At 36.8% G+C, this 19497-nt stretch overlaps 2 protein-coding genes across 28 annotated transcripts in view; one reads left to right on the top strand and one right to left on the bottom strand.

Annotated features, from left to right (window-relative positions):
• The window catches only part of HYCC2 (hyccin PI4KA lipid kinase complex subunit 2), an 89037-nt gene extending 82183 nt beyond the window's left edge, over positions 1 to 6854 (bottom strand). For 7 of the 27 annotated variants that reach the window (XM_070580569.1, XM_070580592.1, XM_070580581.1 and 4 more), the window contains exons 1-2: positions 6501 to 6611; positions 5695 to 5728 (exon numbers count right to left, since the gene is read on the bottom strand). The gene's annotated coding sequence lies outside the window, so the exon portion shown is untranslated. Of the gene's footprint in view, positions 1 to 5694; positions 5729 to 6344 lie in introns of all 27 variants that reach the window. The other 20 variants (XM_070580580.1, XM_070580574.1, XM_070580600.1 and 17 more) reach the window with 9 other exon arrangements.
• On the top strand, positions 6821 to 15048 carry NDUFB3 (NADH:ubiquinone oxidoreductase subunit B3). The gene is made up of 3 exons (XM_008542205.2): positions 6821 to 6957; positions 11984 to 12138; positions 14763 to 15048. The coding sequence occupies exons 2-3, from the start codon at positions 11999 to 12001 to the stop codon at positions 14917 to 14919; spliced, it is 297 nt and encodes a 98-aa protein (XP_008540427.1). The 5' UTR covers positions 6821 to 6957; positions 11984 to 11998; the 3' UTR covers positions 14920 to 15048.
• The last annotated feature ends 4449 nt before the right edge of the window (positions 15049 to 19497 follow it).

Here is a 19497-nt window from a genome sequence, read left to right on the forward strand (position 1 = left end):
TAAGTTCCAAAGCCTAAACCTCAAGGAGGCCTTGCAGCTTCCACTTTCACCTTTTTAGAACACTATCCTGAGAATGCCATGCAAGGACGCCACACTAGCTTACTAGGGAATGAGAAGCCACACTGAGAATAACTGAAGCATTTTAACGGACAGCCAGCACCAACTGCAAACATGTGGATGAGGACATCCTGGACCTTCCAACTCAGTCAACTCTCCAGGTAGATTCAGCTGCATAAGAGAGTCAAGTGAAACCAACAGAGGAACTGCTCCGCCAACCTACAGAACCATAAAAAATAATAAATCTTTTTGTCCTAAGTCATTAAGTTTTGGGGTAGTGTTTGAGGCAGCAATACCAAACAAACAAACTTTAAAATAACAGTTTCTCGAATGTGAGAAAAATCACTTTAGATTTTCTGTTTTTATCTTTAATTCACCTATTACAGTATCTTGGAAGTCACGCTGACTCCAATGCTTCATTCCACTGTGATTAAAAAAAAGAAATTAATTTATTAAAATATAATGGGCAGCCATTAAAGGATTTTGTGTGAAGTGGGTAATACGTGATAGGCACTTTGGTTGCACTGTAGAATGGACTGGAGGGCAAGGTGACTAATAAGAAGATTGTTGGAATGGTCCTGGTGAGAGGCCTGGTAAGAGGTTAGAGGCCCAAACCATCACCGCTGTTGCTGCTGCTGCTACTATTACATTATTTATATATTTATGATGCACCAAGTACTGTAATAATAACCTTATTTAATCCTTACAAGAACTGTTTTAAAAATTTTTTTATTTTGGAATACTTATAGATTCACAGGAAATTCCCAAACTATGTACCAGGAGGTCCTAAGTACCCTTTGCCCAGTTTTCCCCAATGGTAACATCTTGCTTAACTATAGTAAAATACCAAGACCAGGAAATTGACACTGGTATAGTCCACAGAGGTTATGCAGATATCACCAGTTTTACAAGCACTCACTTGTGTGTGTGTGTACTTCTATTACAATTTTATAACATACGTAGATTTGTGTAACTACTACCACAATCAAGATATAGAACTGCCCCCTTGTAGTCACCCACTACCCTCTCCCTGATCCCTAACACCTGGCAACCACTAATATGCTCTTCATCTCTATAATTTTGTTGTTTCAAGAATGTTATACACATGGAATCATACAGTATGTAACCTTTTAAGAGTGGCTTTTTTTCACCTGAGAGCCATCCAAGTTGTTGCATGTATCAATAGCTCATTCCTTTTTATTGCTGTATAGCAGTCCATGGTATAAATATGCCACAGCTTGGTTTTTTTTTTTTTGAGGAAGATTAGCCCTCAGCTAACTACTGCCAATCCTCCTCTTTTTTCTGAGGAAGGCTGGCCCTGAGCTAACATCTGTGCCCATCTTCCTCTGCTTTATATGTGGGATGCCTACCACAGCATGGCATGCCATGCGGTCCCATGTCTGCACCCAGGATCCGAACCAGTGAACCCCAGGCCACCAAGAAGCAGAACGTGCAAACTTAACCACCCACAGCTTGTTTAACTATTCACCTATTGAAGAACGTTTGGGTTCTTCCCAGTCTTGGGCTATTAGGAATAAAGCTGCTGTAAATATTCATGTACAGGTTCTTGTGTGAACATATGTTTCAATTTCTCTGGAATAAATGCCCATGAATGCAATTGCTAGGTTGTAAAATTCTGTTTTAAAGATAAAGAAACTGAGGCTATAAATGGTGGAGCTGGGATTCTAATCTAGATAGCCTGCCTCTAGGTCCTAACTCTTCATACTATTTCTAGTGGTTGTAGAAACTGACAGAAGAAATGAAATTAAAGAAGGTAGAGTCACAACCTAGCATTGCTCAGACAAGGGGTATATGAATAAAGTGTCAAAGAGAACACCAGCTTCCAGCTTCAGCACATCAGATACATGATAAAAGAAAATATGAATTCACTTTTAGACATATTGTATTTGAGGGATCTGCAGGTCATCCTCATCTAGCAGGCAATTAGATTTCTAGAATAAGAGCTAGAAATCAAGAAAAATTTCTGGATTAGAGAAATAGATTTGAGAATCATCACATTTAGACGTAACTGAATAAATAAGATCAGAGGGACAGAGTATGGAATGCGAAGAGATTTGACAACACAATCCTGAAGAACAGAAACATTCATTTCCTCTAGTTTTTTCCCATAAACAATAAACAGTATGTACTGTGACAGACTGCAAATTGATATTAACTTTACATCTTACAAGCACTTCATGTCTACTACACGAGTTTTACAATCATCTTATAAAGTAGAAAGGACAGGAGTATACTCTCCCCTTCTGACTCCCTTTTTCATTTAAAAAGAAAGATCTAAAAAAGGAATACATGCTGATTAAAAAGCCTCAATACTACTCTGTATGTACTATACTGATAGATACATGTCATTATACGTTTATCCAAACCCATATGATATACAACACCAAGACTGAACCCTAATGTAAACTATAGAGTTTGGGTGATACAGATGTGTCAACGTAAGTTCATCAAAAGTAACAAATACACGACTCTGTGGGAAATATTGATATGGGGGAGGCTATGCATGGGGGGGATAGATGATAAATCTCTGTATCTTCCACTCAATTTTGCTGTGAATCTAGAACTGCTCTAAAAATAAAGTCTAGACAAAGAGAAAAAAATGTAAGCCTCAATACAAAAGCATATGTAAAAAGCATAAGTTTCACTTCTCATTCAGCACCCAACTCCCTCCACCCATTTTTCAAAAAATATACAGGAAAATGAATTCAAAGAGATAAACTGACAAATCTTAGTAGCTAACAGAAGTCTACATTAATTAAGAATCAAGCACTATCAAGAGTCAAGGATTATGTCAATTATACCTCAATTTAAAAAAAGTCAAGGATCCATAATGACAAAGGTGATAGATAAATTTGATTCTAACATTTTCTGGAGTTCAGTGTTTTACAATAAAACAAAATTAACTATTTTGTAACCCATGCTTTGCCACTCAACAAAGGTGCCACTTACCATATGACTACCTTTTAGCAGTTATATTTCAAACCTAGAAATAACTATACTTTTATAAATAATCAAAGTCACACCTCTTAATATATTACATAATTGAGATTTTACTCCTTTCTCCAAAATTAAAGTCTAGTCCTTTACTTTTTCTGGTACTTGTCTCCATAGCAGACAGATAACCAAACAGAAAGTTTACACTTCATAAAGATGAACCAAGCATTTCTAAATAGGACCCATGTCAAAGTCAACACAATCACAATTCCAAGTTTTAATATGTATTACTGAGTGAATGTTTACACAGACAAATGTACATCTTCATCGTATCACAGCAGTATCACAAAAAGACCTCTTATCAAGAAAACCTTCAATTCTTATTTTCCAATTCTAGAACTAGATAGCTTTCAGAGACATTAAGAGAACAAGATATGAGTAAATATCTGTGCAAAGCAGGTCTGAATCATGAAAGAAATTAGCCTGGTTTATGGAAAGCAGTTAAGTGCCAAGAAAAAAACTAATCCAAATCAAAACATTCAGCACAATTTTTATTTCTGGCAACTTCAGCTGCTGGCTAGAAAAATCTATCCCAGCTATGACATTAAATGATGAAAATTTATTGAGCTATAAAAATATTGGTGGAGTTGGCAGCCCCTTCCCTCAGGCTAAAACTACTGTTACTGGTTCATATCACAAATATGAGAGCCTTTCATTAGATCAATGATTCTAAGGTGGAAGCCAGTGGTGAACTATATCATCTAGGGGATTTTTTTTTTCTTCAAAATCTATCTACTTCCCTTCATATTCCCCCACTACAAAGATTCTGAAGGGAAGTGGAGATGATCTAATGGATATGTATGTGCCTCCGTTTTTAAAAAACTCCTAGATTATTCTGATACATATGTAACTCTCCACTTTCATGGAGAATTTCTGAATTAGGTCCAACTCTATTTTTTAACAGTGTATCAATAGCAGGCAAAAGGAACAGAGCGACAGAGTGACAAGAGCTCAGAGAAGGCTCTGCGGGTAAGTGGCTGTGAGCCACCTTCAGAGCTTTCTGTGCCAGCTCCCTCCAGAATCCATTAAACTACATCTCAGACAATGACAAATGTTCAGTTCATCATCCTGAGAAAAGCACGTAGTCTCAGATAAAAATGTAAAAAGAAGCTATTTTGGACATGAAAAAAACTAAGAAGCCACAGAAAAAGAAAGACAAAAATTCCTCTGTTCTTGCATTAAAAGAACAATAACAAAGTATTATTTTGTGCACCTGATAACTTGTTTGGAGACCTTCTGCCCATATTTTATCATTTTAGTTTTTCGTTATGTAGCACTGTTTTTTCTATTATAAAGCTCAGCCAAGCTGAAAATCTTAATGATTCTAGAACTTAATAAACTACTATAAGATGCCAAAACTGTGTATTAAAAATAATGAAACCAACCTAAACCCATATTGCATGTCAAGATAGCTTAAGAATCTTAAAAAACAAGCTTAAAAAGTCCATTTTAGAGCAATTATACTTCTTTACAGTCATTGTTTCAAATTCCTTATAAATAGCTCCAATACCTAAACGTATCAGACAAGAGGGTTTCTAATGATGTATAAATAATCAGCCAATTACGACTATATTCTAATTTGAACTACTGTTTCTTAAATCACTCGGTAATTTCCTACTCAATGTTTGACTTCATTGCATTCTACAATGACACCTACTGGCCATTCAATATCAGCCATTAGTTCTCTAAGACAGCTCTGGCAGGCTGGTTACATAATAAGAAGAAACACATAAAGACACACATAGAAACAGGCAGACAGACAGAAAGACAGACATACACACACACCACCCTGCATAAAAGCAGAGATTTGTTCACAGGTACTCACACTATAGAACTGCACATAAAATAGAAGCAGAAGTATTCTTTGTGACTGAGATAGTATCATTCTTGCACAAAGATAGAAAGAAAACAACACCAAGTACCAAAATTTTTATCTGCAGCGTTACTGTCTCAGTACTCTAAACATTTCAGAACCAACAAACAGTAATGATCCACCTCTCTTTACCAAATAATATTTAGAGAAAAAAAAGAATTTGTGATTTAGGTTCTGGGATATACTAATATAAACGATCATTAATAGAAAAAAAATCACATCTTAGAAAGTTTTTCTGACATGCAGTATTAAAATAAGCTCAGGAAAATCATACACTTGCTAATACTACATTAGTCCTTATCTTCTAAGCTAAAGACAACATTTCAATCAGCTTACGTTTCAGCAATTTATAACGCTTCTTTTAACTGTTTTCTAGTGGGCTATAACATCAAGTTTTTACTGTAGTTTGTCCTTCCATAACACATACTGAACAGAATTCCTATTTTAATTCTACATTTCACTGTGCAAACAATGAATTATAAAAATTCAGAAAAAAAATGTTGATTTACAATTAGTTATGTCTGTAAATACATTTTACCTCAGTCGTAGAGATTCAAAGAGCATACTTTTTAAACCTAAGAAATAACTCATAACTACTGTCTCAGACTTACAGAGCACATTACTTAAAAGATTACTTTTTTCCCCCCAATTCAGACCACCACGTTATTTCCACAGTTTCTAACATCCACAATAGCTGAGGGGAGGGGGGAATCAACTAATTTTCTAGTCATTTTCCAACTTGCACTTACCTCCTACTATACATTTCTGAGGCTCTCCATTTTCCTGAAGATCAAAAGAAAAAAAACGTATTTGTAATCAGCCTTGACCCTCAAAACAAATAAATTCATGAACTACAAACGTGAACCCGGCCACGCTCATCTCCAACGAACATCTCTCTCAACCCAAGTCCATATTTGGGATGAGCTCTTCGTGACTACTCTACCCTTCACGCTCCTTCGCCTACGGAGCCTGCCGGGCTGGAAACCACTCAAAACAACGAAGAAACTATTCTGACACATCCATTGGTTGCAAGACCTCCTCTTCCAGGGGGGACAACCCAGTTGTTTGGGTAAATAACAGCAGAGGATTACATAATGGCTAGCTATAGAGACTTTCAAGGATCCTACCGCCCGTAGATATCTTTCCTCTCCGCTGCCCCTTCTCGCCCCAAGAAAAGGCCCTAAGGAGCAAGCCCCAGCATTTCTCTCAGGTGCCTGCAATGCCGCGCGTCCTTTTCTCTCTCGGGGCTCCGTCCAAGGAATTCCTCCAGCCCTCACGGGGTCGTCTTGCTCGCCGGTCTCTCCTCTCTCCGCCGGCGCCACCGCAGCCCCCAGGCCCCCAGGGCTCAGCCTCCACCCGCCCCAGCTGCCTCCTCATCACGACCCTCCGAAGCTGCTACCTGATCGACGAGAGGTTCCGGAACCACAGACACCCCGGCTACCGCCTTCGCAGCCCACCCTCGTCAGAGCCCGTCTAGAGCTCCTGCAGCAGGGAAAGAAGACAGTCCCTCCTGACCTAGCACTCCGCGTCCCCCCAAGACAGCACCGCCGCCTACCTGTCACCCCGCTGCCTCCGGCTTCTTACCGCCACCACCTCCCGCAGCAGCCTGCCAACTGCAGCGCAACAACCCGCCCTTCCATTGGGTGAGTCCACGCTCCAACAACAGCCTCGCCTATTGGCTGCAGCCCGTCGGCGACCCGCCCCTCTGTGCAGGGCCTAAAGATTCCGGTGTCCGAGCAAGGATCACATCGCCGCTTCCCCGTCCTTCTGTCCGCCACAACTTCTCTTCCCTCAGTCAGACTACGGATGCACAAATGTGCGGAAAAAATGCCGACTTCCAGCCTCCTTCGTGTCATCTCCACGTGGTCCAGGAATCTGTGACCCAGTCCCGGAACGTTAAATGGCTTCTCTGCTTTCCTCCGTAAGGAACTCGAGATGACAGCTTCCGTTTCCGGTTGGCTCCGGCTGCGGGGTTGAATGTTGAGTGTCCTGAGAGGTCAGATTGCTGTCAGGTAAATCAGAAAACTGATGGGAGACCTTGGGGAATAAGAATTAGACTCTATTCTGGGGGGTTGTAGAAAGGGAGAGACTAAATGGAGAAGGATGAAGGAAGGAGCTCGAAGAACTAGCGGGAGAGAACTCTGAAGTTCTGGGGCAGAGAGGGGTGGTTGTAGAAGGATGCAGTGAGAATCCCGGTGGCGGTGAAGGCCAGATGCTTTTTTCCTCCTCCGCCATCCGCAACACCCTCTGCCCCGTGTTTTGGTTTACCTTTGGAGCGAATGAAGGCAGAACAGCCCTCAAATCGGAAGTTGTAAAATAGGGACAATTGTAATGTCTGTCTCACAAGCATGTATAGTTTTAAGTAAGATTTTTCCGGTATGAATGTTAATGACAGTGTTAAAGTGAAAAAAGCAGGATGCAAAATCACATCCATTTTTAGAGCGGTTACTATTTTTAAATTGCATATACGTAGGTGCAGGGACTGGAAAGGACACTAAGTGATAACAGTTCATTTGTCTTTTAGTTTCTAATGTTCTTATTCACAATTTTAAAAATTAGAGGAGGTTGAGATATATACGTCAAAGTTTTCGGTAAACCGTAAAATTACATCTAGTGTAAGTGGCGGTACCCTTTTTATTTCCTTCTTAGAGAAAATATGCCAGCCCTTCTGTACTAGAGCTATCCCCCTTTAGTGAAACTTAGAGGTTCGCTGTAACATGGGGAGGTAGCTTTTGAAATTTCGTGGTTACGTGTTCTTTCTTCCTTGAACTAATTTCCTTGCTGTTCTGTGAACAGCTCAGACACTGAAATAATCGCCCGTTGCTGAGTCCTTGGCACGATTTGTCATTTTATCTAATTTTAGTTTTTATCGTGAAGTATACATAACAGAAGGGTGTATAAAACGTAAGTACATTTTAAAGAATTATAATTAAGCAAACACTTGTGAAACCACCCCTCAGGTTAGGGAATAAAGCATTGTCAATAATAGAACGTGTATTCTCAACAGAGGTGATCACCTTTCAAGGCAGTGAAAATTGGTTCTTGGCGAGGGCGAAAAAACATCCTAGATAATGCAATGGTCTGTGCCCTACAAAGCTCTGTAGTACATAAACCGATACACCTATATCTGTGCTATTAAAATTCCACGGTGGGGGGTGAGGGTGAGAACATGATTGGGGGGAAAAAGGTGTAAAAAAGCTCCTTTGGGGTACAATAATTAAAAATAGATTGAAAAACACTGCCTTAGAGGCTTCCTGTGTGAGTTTCTGTGATTCCATCTCCTCCAAGAGGTAGCCACTATCATGACTTTTGATAAGCGTTCACTTGTTTCACTTGAATTTTTCCTTCAGTGGTGCATTCCTAATAAATGACTTGTTAGTTTTTGGTTTTTGACTTTTTTGAGGAAGAATGGCCCTGAGCTAACTGCTGCCAATCCTCCTCTTTTTTGCTGAGGAAGACTGGCTCTGAACTAACATCTGTGCCCATCTTCCTCTACTTTATACATGGGATGCCTACCACAACATGGCAGGCCAGGCCATGACCGCACCCGGATTCAAACCGGCGAACCCTGGGCCGCCGAAGTGGAACGTGCGAACTTAACCGGTGCACCACCTGGCCGGCCCCAGACTTGTTAGGTTTTTCAGTTTATGTAAATGGGATCAAAGTGTGTGTTTTTTTCTGACTCACCCCTTGCTCGTTATTTTATTTGTGAGGTTCATTCATACTTTTGCATGTAGTTTTTCATTGTGTGATATTCCGTAGTGTGACTCTCATGATTAATCGATTCTGTGTTGAACATTTGGATTGTTTACAGTTTGGGGCTGGCATAAACAATGTGGCTAAAAAGATTCTTGTGAAATATATCTGATTATACACATGCAAGAGTTTCTCTAGAGCAGTGCTGTCCAATGGAAGTATAATGCAAGCCCCATGTGTAATTTAAACTTCTCTAGTACCATATTAAAAAGGTAAAAAAGAAATATGAAATTAATAATATATTTCATCTAAATTAGTGTACTCAAAATATCATTTCAAGATGTAATCAGTATTAAAAGTTATTAATGAAATACTTTACATTTTCTTCATACTGTCTTCAAAATTGATGTATTTTACTTTTACAGAGTATGTTTGTATCTAAGTTTTCATAAATATAAACACTTGATCTGTGTTTATATTTCATAAAATTTGCAGTTGAAAAAGTAGATTTATGTGCCCAAATTGTTTCAAAAACACTGTAAAACTTTCCAATAACTCATTTGAGAATCTGTTTTGAAATTTAGATTAATTAAAATTAAATAAAAATCGTCACTTCCTCAGTTGCATAAGCCGCATTTCAGGTGCTGGTGGCTATTGTATTGGACAGTGCAGATGCAGAGTATATATACCTAGGTCTGGAATTGCTAGGCCCTAAGGTATTCCAGTGTTCAACTTTTCTAGGTCGTGTCAGTTTTTCAGAATGGTCGTGCCTAGTCACATTCTCACCACCTGGGTATAAAAGTGGAAGGTACATCGCAATGTGTTTTCCCCAGTTCTCAAAATCTTGCAAGGTAGATTTTAACCTCGTATCGTATGAAGAAGCTGAAGTTCACAGAGATTAAATGATTTGCCCAGGATTTTACAGCTGTTATGGTGCATTCAGGGTTTGATGCCAGATCCAAATGGCACCAAAGTCTGGACTTAAGTAGAGTTCCAAACTCTTCCTTCAAGTAATCGGGATATCATTGTTTGATTTATGGTTATTCTGCAGTAGGAATAATTTTTTTAAAAAAATGAAAGTTTCCCTAGAAGTAGTGTAGTTCAACTTTTTGTTCTTTTTTGGAAAGTCATTGGGATATTATATTTAGTAAATGCCTATAAAGTGACCCTTTGTGAAATATTTTAATTAAGTACAAGAGAAAACACATTGAATTTATTAAAGGAAATTTGTTTAAGAGAAATGAGTCTATACTTTCATGTTTTCTTTTAGAGATTTGTCTTCCAAATTACTTAATGTTTGGAGCATAGTAATATTGTAACTTTGAGATAGCCTTCATACCATGGTAGTACTTCAGTTTTTATTTTCCAAATCAAACTTTTATCAGAAAATGTTGACCTCTGTTTTGTATTCTCTTCCAAGTTTATTGATACTCAGGTTTAATATTCTGGAACTGACATTTGTCAAAACAAGAGTTTGTCGTACAATCTTTAAACATTTTTGGAATGAAACATTTTAAAAACTTTTTTGGAAAACATAGTTTGAAGAAAACAAGACATTATCATTCTAATTAAACATTCTAAAAGTCTGTTTTAATAGTGTATTGTCTCAAAACTCGGACTGATATCTGGAGCCGTAATTTATTTCCTTTATATTATTGAATCCACCAAATAATAATGAAATAATGGATTAAATGTTTCCTTCAAAGTTGTGAATGTTGTAGTTTTAACTTGCGTTTGGTGGGTATTGGTTTTCATTCTCTTTTAAATGTGAAAATGATCAACATAATGTTTTGTGATATCTTAACATGTCTATAAGTATAAATATTAAGTGCTGGTTAATTTATCAGAATTACTCTGTACAATTTTTCCCCCCTATTCTGAGAACTATTGTTTAATGAAATGAACATTTCACACAATGTGTCTTTGGTATACACTTTCTAATAATTATCACTATCTTCTAAAATGCAGTATAAAAATCCTATCTTATTATTGGACCTGTTCATATTTATAAATGCAGACATAATAATAATTATTTGGTATGGTTTTATTTCTGGAGAGCAGTGATTATAGAATTGCTACTGCTAACCTTATACAAACTACAGTATAGGATTGTTAATTGATACCCCCTTAATGCAAAATTCATAGCAATTTAACTGGGGACTGAGCTCAAGCTTATTTTACATTATCTATAAAAATAACACTAGTAAAACTGCTATCTTTATGTACCCATTGAGGGCATATTTTATTTAAGGAAGCAAACATCGATTAAAAAGGGTTCCTAAGGTCTCTGGTGAGCTAGTTCAGAAGTAAGCAAACTACATCCTGCTAACCAAATCCAGCCCATTGCCAGTTTTTGTATCCCTCATGAGCTAAGAATGGTTTTTACAGGTGAATGTTTGCAATCAATTTGATATTAAGGAGCACTAAACTTTGAGCCTCAGTTAAGCAAAATGTTATTCCCAAAAAAGGGACTTCCATTTTTTTTCAGCAGTAGACCTGTATTACAAAAAATTGTATTCGGTTATTATTATATTTTGGATTTTATCAAGAAAATATTTGTGGAAATTTGTTTTCTCTCTTGTTACGTAAGTACCTACATAATATCCTTGATTTTACCTCTTGGCCCACAAAACCTAAAATGTTTACTATCTGGCTCTTTACCAAAAAAGTTCATGTGGTCAGATGTGTTTAAACACAATAATACTGCATTTTAAAAGAATCATCTGGAAAAAGCAGGTAAGAAAACAGTTCGTACAACATTTTTGTTATGCATATTTATGCCTTATGAGAGGACTAAAAAGAAGGAAACTATTGCTTAGAAGTTAGGAACGAGGGCTCTGCAACCATTCTGCAAGGTTCAAAACCAACTGTACCATTTATTATTTTTGTTACCTTCAGAAAGTTACCTACCTGCTTGGAGCCTCATTGTTTTCATCTGTAAAGTGGGGATAATAATTGTAATTTAAGTTCAAACAGTTGTTTTAGGAGTAATGGAGTTAATACACATAAAGTGTTTTATCATAGTGCGCCTGGCACATGGGGACAATCAACGTTTGCTATTATGATAATGAAGAAAGGAATCAAGCAGTAAATGGCTGTCTCATAGTGGTAGGGTTACTGATTATTTTTCTTTTTATGTTTTGTAGATGTGTATTTCCTAACTGTGAACATATACTAGTTATGCAAGAAGACACTATTTTATAAAATCTCTTAACTCAGAATTTTCAAGTATTCATATTGGCTCTCTTTTTAAAACATGAACTTTAAATGTTTTGTCTTAAAACAGAGATAGTAAACTTGGATTTTGATATCTACCATCTGCATATTTTTCCTTTATGTTAGTCTTTTCTTATAGACATGGCCCATGGACATGGACATGAACATGGTCATAGTAAAATGGAACTTCCAGATTATAAACAATGGAAGATAGAAGGGACACCATTAGAAACTGTCCAGGAGAAGCTCGCTGCGCGAGGGTTAAGGGATCCATGGGGCCGGTAAGAATAATTAAATAATTTAGATAGAAGCGAACTTAACCACTCGGCCACGGGGCCGGCCCCTCTAGAAGCTTTTATAGTGTTCTTTCTTACATTTAGGCATATGATCCATGCTGAGGTAATTTTTATGTCATGTGCAGTAAGGATAAAGGTTACTGTTTTTGCATATGGACATCCAGTTGTTCCAGTACCATTTATTATATTAACAGACTATCTGTCCTCCATTGATTTACCTTGATACCTTTGTCAAAAATCAATTGATGATATTTGTGTGGTCTATTTCTGAATTCTACTCTGTTACCCTGATCAGTATGTCTACACTTATGCCAATACTACATTGTCTTCAAATCAGGTAGTATAAGATATCCAACTTTTTTTTTTTTTAAGATTTTATTTTTTTCTTTTTCTCCCCAAAGCCCCCAGTACATAGTTGTATCTTCTTCGTTGTGGGTCCTTCTAGTTGTGGCATGTGGGACGCTGCCTCAGCGTGGTTTGATGAGCAGTGCCATGTCCGTGCCCAGGATTCGAACCAACGAAACACTGGGCCACCTGCAGCAGAGCGCACAAACTTAACCACTCGGCCACGGGGCCAGCCCCAAGATATCTAATTTTTTTTTAAACTGTTTTAGTTATTCTAGGTTACTTGCATTTATGTTTAAATTTTAGAATGAGCTTTTCGGTTTCTACAAGAAGCCTGGTTGGATTTTAGTTGGGATTGCCTCGAATCTGTAGCTCAGTTGAGGATAATTGATGTTTTAACAGTATTGAGTCTTCCGGTCGATGGGTAATTTAGATCCTCTTTAATTTTCTCAGCAGTGTTTCATTGCTTTATGTAGAGGTCTTGTACATACTTTGTTAAATTTATTCTGAATTACTCCATATTTTTTATGTTATTGTAAATAGTAGTTTTAAAGTTTAATTTTCAGTTCTTTCTTACTAATATATAAAAATACAATTGATTTTTGTATATTGAATTTGTGTCCCGTTTTCTTGCTAAATTCACTTTTTAGTTCTAGCAGATTTTTTTTTTAACAGATTTCTTAGAATTTACTTCATAGATGATCATTTTGTCTACAAAGACAGTTACTTCTTCCTTTTCAATCTATAAACTTTTTCTTTCTTTTTCTTGTATTATTTCACTGGCTAATACTGCTGGTATAATGTTGAATAAAAGTGGTATAAGTGGATATTCTTGCTTTGTCCCTAATTGAGGGAAAGCATTCAGTCTTTTGCCACTAAGTATAATGTTAATTGTAGGGTGGTCATAGATGGCCCTTCGTCAAGTTGAGTTTCTCTTCTATTCCTAGGTTACTATGAGTTACTATTTTTGGTATTGTTATTAATGGATATTGAATTTTGTTAAATGCTGTTTCTGCATCTGAGATGTTCAGATAGTTTTTTTTTAATTGTGTTAATGTGGCAAATTACTTTTATTGATTTTCAAATGTTAAACTAATCTTACGTTCCTGAGGTAAACCCTTTTTCATGATATATTATCCTTTTCATATATTACTGGGTTCAATTTTCTAAAAATTTTGTTAAGAATATTTGCATCTAGGGGCTGGCCCCGTGGCCGAGTGGTTAAGTTCGCACACTCCGCTGCAGGCGGCCCAGTGTTTCGTTGGTTCGAATCCTGGCCGCGGACATGGCACTGCTCATCAAACCACGCTGAGGCAGCGTCCCACATGCCACAACTAGAAGGACCCACAACGAAGAATATACAACTATATACCGGGGGGCTTTGGGGAGAAAAAGGAAAAAAATAAAATCTTTAAAAAATAAAAAGAATATTTGCATCTATGTTCATGAGGGATATTACTCTAGTTTTCTTCTAAAGTCTTTGTCTGGTTTTGATTTCTAAATTAGATTTGATTAGCTCTCATATTTTCTAGTTAATCGGATTTTTAGAGTTAAGTGATTTTTGTTTTGTGACGTGATTTTTTCCGCTCACTTATCCTTTCCTGTGAGAGACGCCTTTTTTCACTAGAGTTCTTGGACTTCTGTTCAGGATGTTCAGAAGAAAGATTGCCAGAGCAGGAAATCAGTCTTCTAAAGTTTAGGCTGCTAGAACAGGGAAAAGCCATAAGCCTCTTGAATAGTAATAATAGTATCAAGTGTTACATACTCTCTAGGCCAAAGTGTATCATACATTACCCTGTTTAATCCTTGTAATAACTCTCTAACATAGATAGTAATCATCATTGAGTAGAAGAGGAAGTATCCCTGACAGGTTAAGTAACCGGCCCAGCCTGAAAGGTTGTGAATCTAATATAAGTGGCAGAGCAAAGGTTAATACCCAAGTCTCTAACTTCCTCATTTCATGATGCTGTAATGAGTAGTATGTGATAGGCCAGAGTGAGTCCTGTATTTGAGATTTCTATAAAATCCTGAGTACTATGACTAAGATGTGAAATCATCAAGTATTTTTTCTTGTATTTTATATGTGAAATGTGGGCATATTGACCTAATTATCTTATGCCACACAAAGATTTCCATTGTGGTCCACTTAGATTATCTTATATAAGGTTGCATCTAAGTCTATTAGAAAGATGAATATTAAATATATTTTACTCAATGAATGTATATAAGTCATGTGATCATAATTTTTCCCTTTTTTTCCTCAGCAATGAAGCTTGGAGATACATGGGTGGCTTTGCAAACAATGTTTCCTTTGTTGGTGCATTATTGAAAGGATTCAAATGGGGATTTGCTGCATTTGTGGTAGCTGTAGGAGCTGAATATTACCTGGACTCCCAGAATAAAGATAAGAAGCATCACTGAAGATAATACCTGGAAGTATATTAGTGGCTTCTTAACGCTCTTATAAAAATAAGATTTCTTCACTGTAGCCTACTTGTCTATTTGTCCCTTAAAGGACACTAGTAAGATTTATTAAAGTAAGAAAACATGTGCTAGTCTGTTTTTGTCATTCTTTAAAAAAAAACGTGTCTCAAACCATATCAGAGTTGGTTTGGAATACATCTGGGGTTGAGCACCAGCAGCAGTGCATTCTGCATATAGCAGACAGCCAGCATATATTTAAACAAACGGATATGTTCTAATAGCGTGGTTTTTTTCCCCAAAATTGTGATAAAATTTACCATCTTAACTGTTTTTAAGTGTACAGTCAGTGGTATTAAATACATTCAGAATGTTGTGCAACCATCACTGCCATCCATCTCCATAAGTCTTCATTTTTTTAAATTGAAAGTCTGTGCCCCTTAAACAGTAACTCATCTTGACCCCCTCCCCAGCCCCTGGCAACCACCATTCTACTTTCTGTCTCTGTGATTTTGACTGATATGAGTACCTCATGCAAGTGGAATCATACAGAATTTGTCTTTTATGACTGACTTATAAGTGACTTATGTCACTTAGCATTATGCCCTCAAGGTTCATCCATAGTGTAGCATGTGTCAGAATTTCCTTTCTTTTTAAGGCTGAACGATATTCCACTGTATGTGCATACCACATTTTGCGTATCCATTCATCCATCAGTGGACACTTACGTTGCTTCCACATTTTAGCTATTATGACTAATGATGCTGTGAACATGGGTATACTTTAACAGGTTTTTAAATGGGAGTTGGCCTTGCTGCTTTTATCATCCTCTCCAGGTGGCTTAGAGGGACCTGGGTTATACTGTAAAATACTTGCTGCCTAGTTCTGGATGACATGTCCACATTTCAAGCTCATTTTTCTTAAGTGTGAGATTTTCTACTCTAGCCTTAGTCCTCATTGTTCCCATGTTGTGAAAAGTTTGACATTTTTTCTTCTGTTCTAACAAGAAACTAGACATTCTCCCTACATCATTGAATTTTTAAATTTTAATTAGTTAAATCTCTAAAGTTGAGACTTAAAACTCAGCTTGTTGAAGAGGGTTAACATTTTTGCTTGAATACAAAGCTAATATAAAACTCGGGTGATTTTTTTGCTTTGTAAATTTCTTTGTAATATAAACTTGAGAAATGACTAAATAGATGAGACAGAGGAATTCCTACTAAGCTGATGGTAAGTGGAATGTGGTAGAACTAACGCATAAGAAGGGCTACATGGAAAAGAAGCTAAGAAAAGAGTTTAACGAGAAACAAAGCAATAGGATAAATAGCAAAATAGTAGATTGAAACTTAATATCAATAATTAAATGTAAATCGTCCCATATTTAAACTAAAACATCCCAATTAAAAGACAGGTTTTCAGCTTGGGCAAAAAAAGCAAGACCAAACTATAAGCTGTTTACATGAAAACCCCTTTAAAGACATAGGGTAAAAGTAAAAGAATGGAAAAAGATATACTGTGCAAACACTGATGAAAAGAATATTGAAGTGGCTATTTAATATCAGGCAAAATAAAATTTAGAATAAAAAATATCATAAAGAGACATTTCCTAGTAGAGGAGTTAGTTCATTAAGAAGACATAAAAATCTTAAATGTACATACACAGAGCTTCAAAATATATGACGCAAAAGCAAATAGAACTTAAAGGAGAAATAGGTAAATCCACAATAACAGTTGGAGATTTCCACACTCCCCTCTCGGTAATTGACAGAAGATTAGTAAGGCTGTAGAAGACTTCAGTGACATCCCACGAGCTTGATAAAATGTTTCTAGACCACTCTACCCAAAGACAGTGGAGCACTCATTCTTTTCAAGTGCACATGGAACGTTGACCACAACAGGTTATTCTGGGCCAGAAAATTATAAGAGGATTGAAATCACCCAAAGTATATTCTCAGACCACAAAGAAATTAGACTAAAAATAACATCTGAAAAATGCAAAAATATTTGGAAATTGTTTAATACATTTATAGTAAAGAAGAACAATAGTTTTGCTCTCTCATCTTAGAGCTGGTTTTTCTTATCCATCATAATTTTTGCTGGAAGTAAGGAGTGAAGTTTTCCTTACATTTTGTTAATTTGAAAATTTGCCTGAATTCCTTAGGAGCTGCAATGCGTACAAACCACTTGTCATCTTAGCTGTTGCCATTACTTGGACTAGAACCAAGTAAATGTGATATCCGTTCTTAAACTGTACGGCCAAAGTACCATTGGAAATAATGCTAATTACATGTGTACTAGCCTCGTAATAAGCACTGTAGAGGATTATATGTGAAAGTATTATTAGCCCCATTTTGTATGTCAGGCAAGGCCATAGTAAAGTGACAAAGCCTAAGATGGCACAGCTAGTAAGTTCCAGAGTTAGATTTTGAATCTAGGTCTGACTCCACAGCCCACTCTAACCACTATATTGCAGTACCTGTCATGTTTTATGTGATAAGTACCATAAGACACCATAAAATTATCCTTTTGGATCTTTTCTCAGAGCTACTTTGTAATTATGCCTGAAGTAAACAGTAGAGATTTAAAAAAATCTAAAATGTGGCATGTAATATTTCACGGAAAAAGGAAATAATGAATACAGCAATTTTACTGTATACTTGTACTTTGACGGGAACTCAGTTTTGATACACCTAACAGAACAGATTCAGACTTTTTTTGAAAGTATCCTGAGGACTTCAGGGGACAAAGTGGCGAAGAAAATGTATAAGAAGACAAAAACATGGAAAGAACAGGAATTTATCCATACAAATTTGAAAAAAGTGAAAAAGGAAAAGAAGATGTTGCAGGATACCAGCATGATGGAAGCCTACAGATGTGTAGAACGGTACGCAACAGTCATCCACTTGCTGCTTCAATCAAATGCAGACCTTAATGATACTGTGGAAAGGAAGATGCTTCACATTGGGTTTTAAAGGAAATGCACTGTCAGTCTGCATATTAATGTAAATTGGTTTAACTTCAGAGAGGACATTGGCAAAGGCTGCTTAATTAGGGGCTGAATAGAAGTATTCTAATAGAAATAAACTGTGTCTTACCCTTCATTCTTCTCTTTCTCCTCCCTACTACCAATCATATTTGCCATTTTCTTCTTAAAAATTTGGTTATCAGAGAATAGACTCATTTTCTAACATGATGGTCCCCCAAATGAGATACACACAACTCAGGGAATGTGCAACACCATCCATTGGAGTGAAAGAGAAAAATATTTAAACTTATATATATGTGTATTTATTTATTTTCATGTTTATTAAAAATAAATTCAGAGCCAGCCCTGATTGCCTAGTGGTTAGAAGTTCAGGGCTCTCTGCTTCAGTGGCCCTGGTTTGCTTCCTGGGGGTGTCAGTTGCCATGCTGTGGTGGTGGCTCACATGGAAGAACCAGAAGGACTTACAACTAGAATATACAACTATGTGCTAGGGCTTTGGGGAGATGTTAGCTCAGGGTGACTCTTTCCCAGCAAAAAAAAATAAATAAACTCAATTTTGCTAATGTTTAATGTACAGATAGGGTTTTCCCTCACTTGGTGGATACTAAGTGGTCTCAGAATTTACGATAATTAAGTTATCCTGAGGGGATGGTGGGAGTTCTGCCCTCCAAAGGGAAGAACAAAGGGACTTTTCAGCAAATTGCTACAGATTGTACTTTATATGTGCTTGGTTCAGTGGAATGTATTATCTGCTAGTTTTAACTAACCTTCATGAAGTAGATAAGTGGCTTTTATTTTTACAAAGAAACTGCTGACTGAAGGTAATACTGATAATGCAAGAACAAGCAAATGAAGAAAATAACAGAGCTATGAACTCTTATTACCAAGAGTTCAAGAGTTTCAAACTCTCCAACCAAGAGTCTACTTTACAATACCAAGTAAATGCAATATATAATCACGAAAAAACTCAACCAAAAAAAGAGATCAAGAAGACTGAAATATGGACTTGGACCCATTGTCAGTACCATGAACCCTGCCCTAAGAGTATATTGATCTGATGTATTAACTAATGATGGCATGTAGCCATGATTAGCAAAATATTTAAAAATATGCTTAATCTTTGTCTTACCTTTAATTTCTTTTCTTCTTTTTAAAAATTTTATTTTTCCTTTTTCTCCCCAAAGCCCCTGGGTACATAGTTGCATATTTTTAGGTGTGGGTCCCTCTAGTTGTGGCATGTGGCATGCCACCTCAGCGTGGCCCAATGAGCAGTGCCATGTCAGTGCCCAGGATCCAAACCAGCAAAACCCTGGGCTGCCCATGCAGAGCACTTGAACTTAACTACTCAGCCACGGGGCCCACCCCATTACTTTTAATTTCTATATTTGTGTATTTTTAATGTACATAGCTGATAATATTTACATATTACATATAAAATGTTAAGATAAAGATTGGGACTTAATGTCATTTCTCCTCACCATATTCAGCTATCATTAAAAAATAGTATTCAAAGAACTCTTCAGATTTTTTAAGTGTTTTTTAAATTTATAGTTTATTATATAAACCCCAGGTAATTTAGCAACAATAATTAA

The sequence above is a fragment of the Equus przewalskii genome, chromosome 17 (assembly GCF_037783145.1).
Source record: "Equus przewalskii isolate Varuska chromosome 17, EquPr2, whole genome shotgun sequence".
In the NCBI taxonomy this organism is placed as follows: domain Eukaryota; kingdom Metazoa; phylum Chordata; class Mammalia; order Perissodactyla; family Equidae; genus Equus; species Equus przewalskii.

Bases quoted from the DNA above. Each gene is read 5' to 3' on its own strand.
- NDUFB3 (XM_008542205.2), top strand. From the start codon at position 11,999: ATGGCCCATGGACATGGACATGAACATGGTCATAGTAAAATGGAACTT. The intron at 12,139-14,762 runs GTAAGAATAATT...TTTTTTCCTCAG, and splicing joins TTAAGGGATCCATGGGGCCG to CAATGAAGCTTGGAGATACA.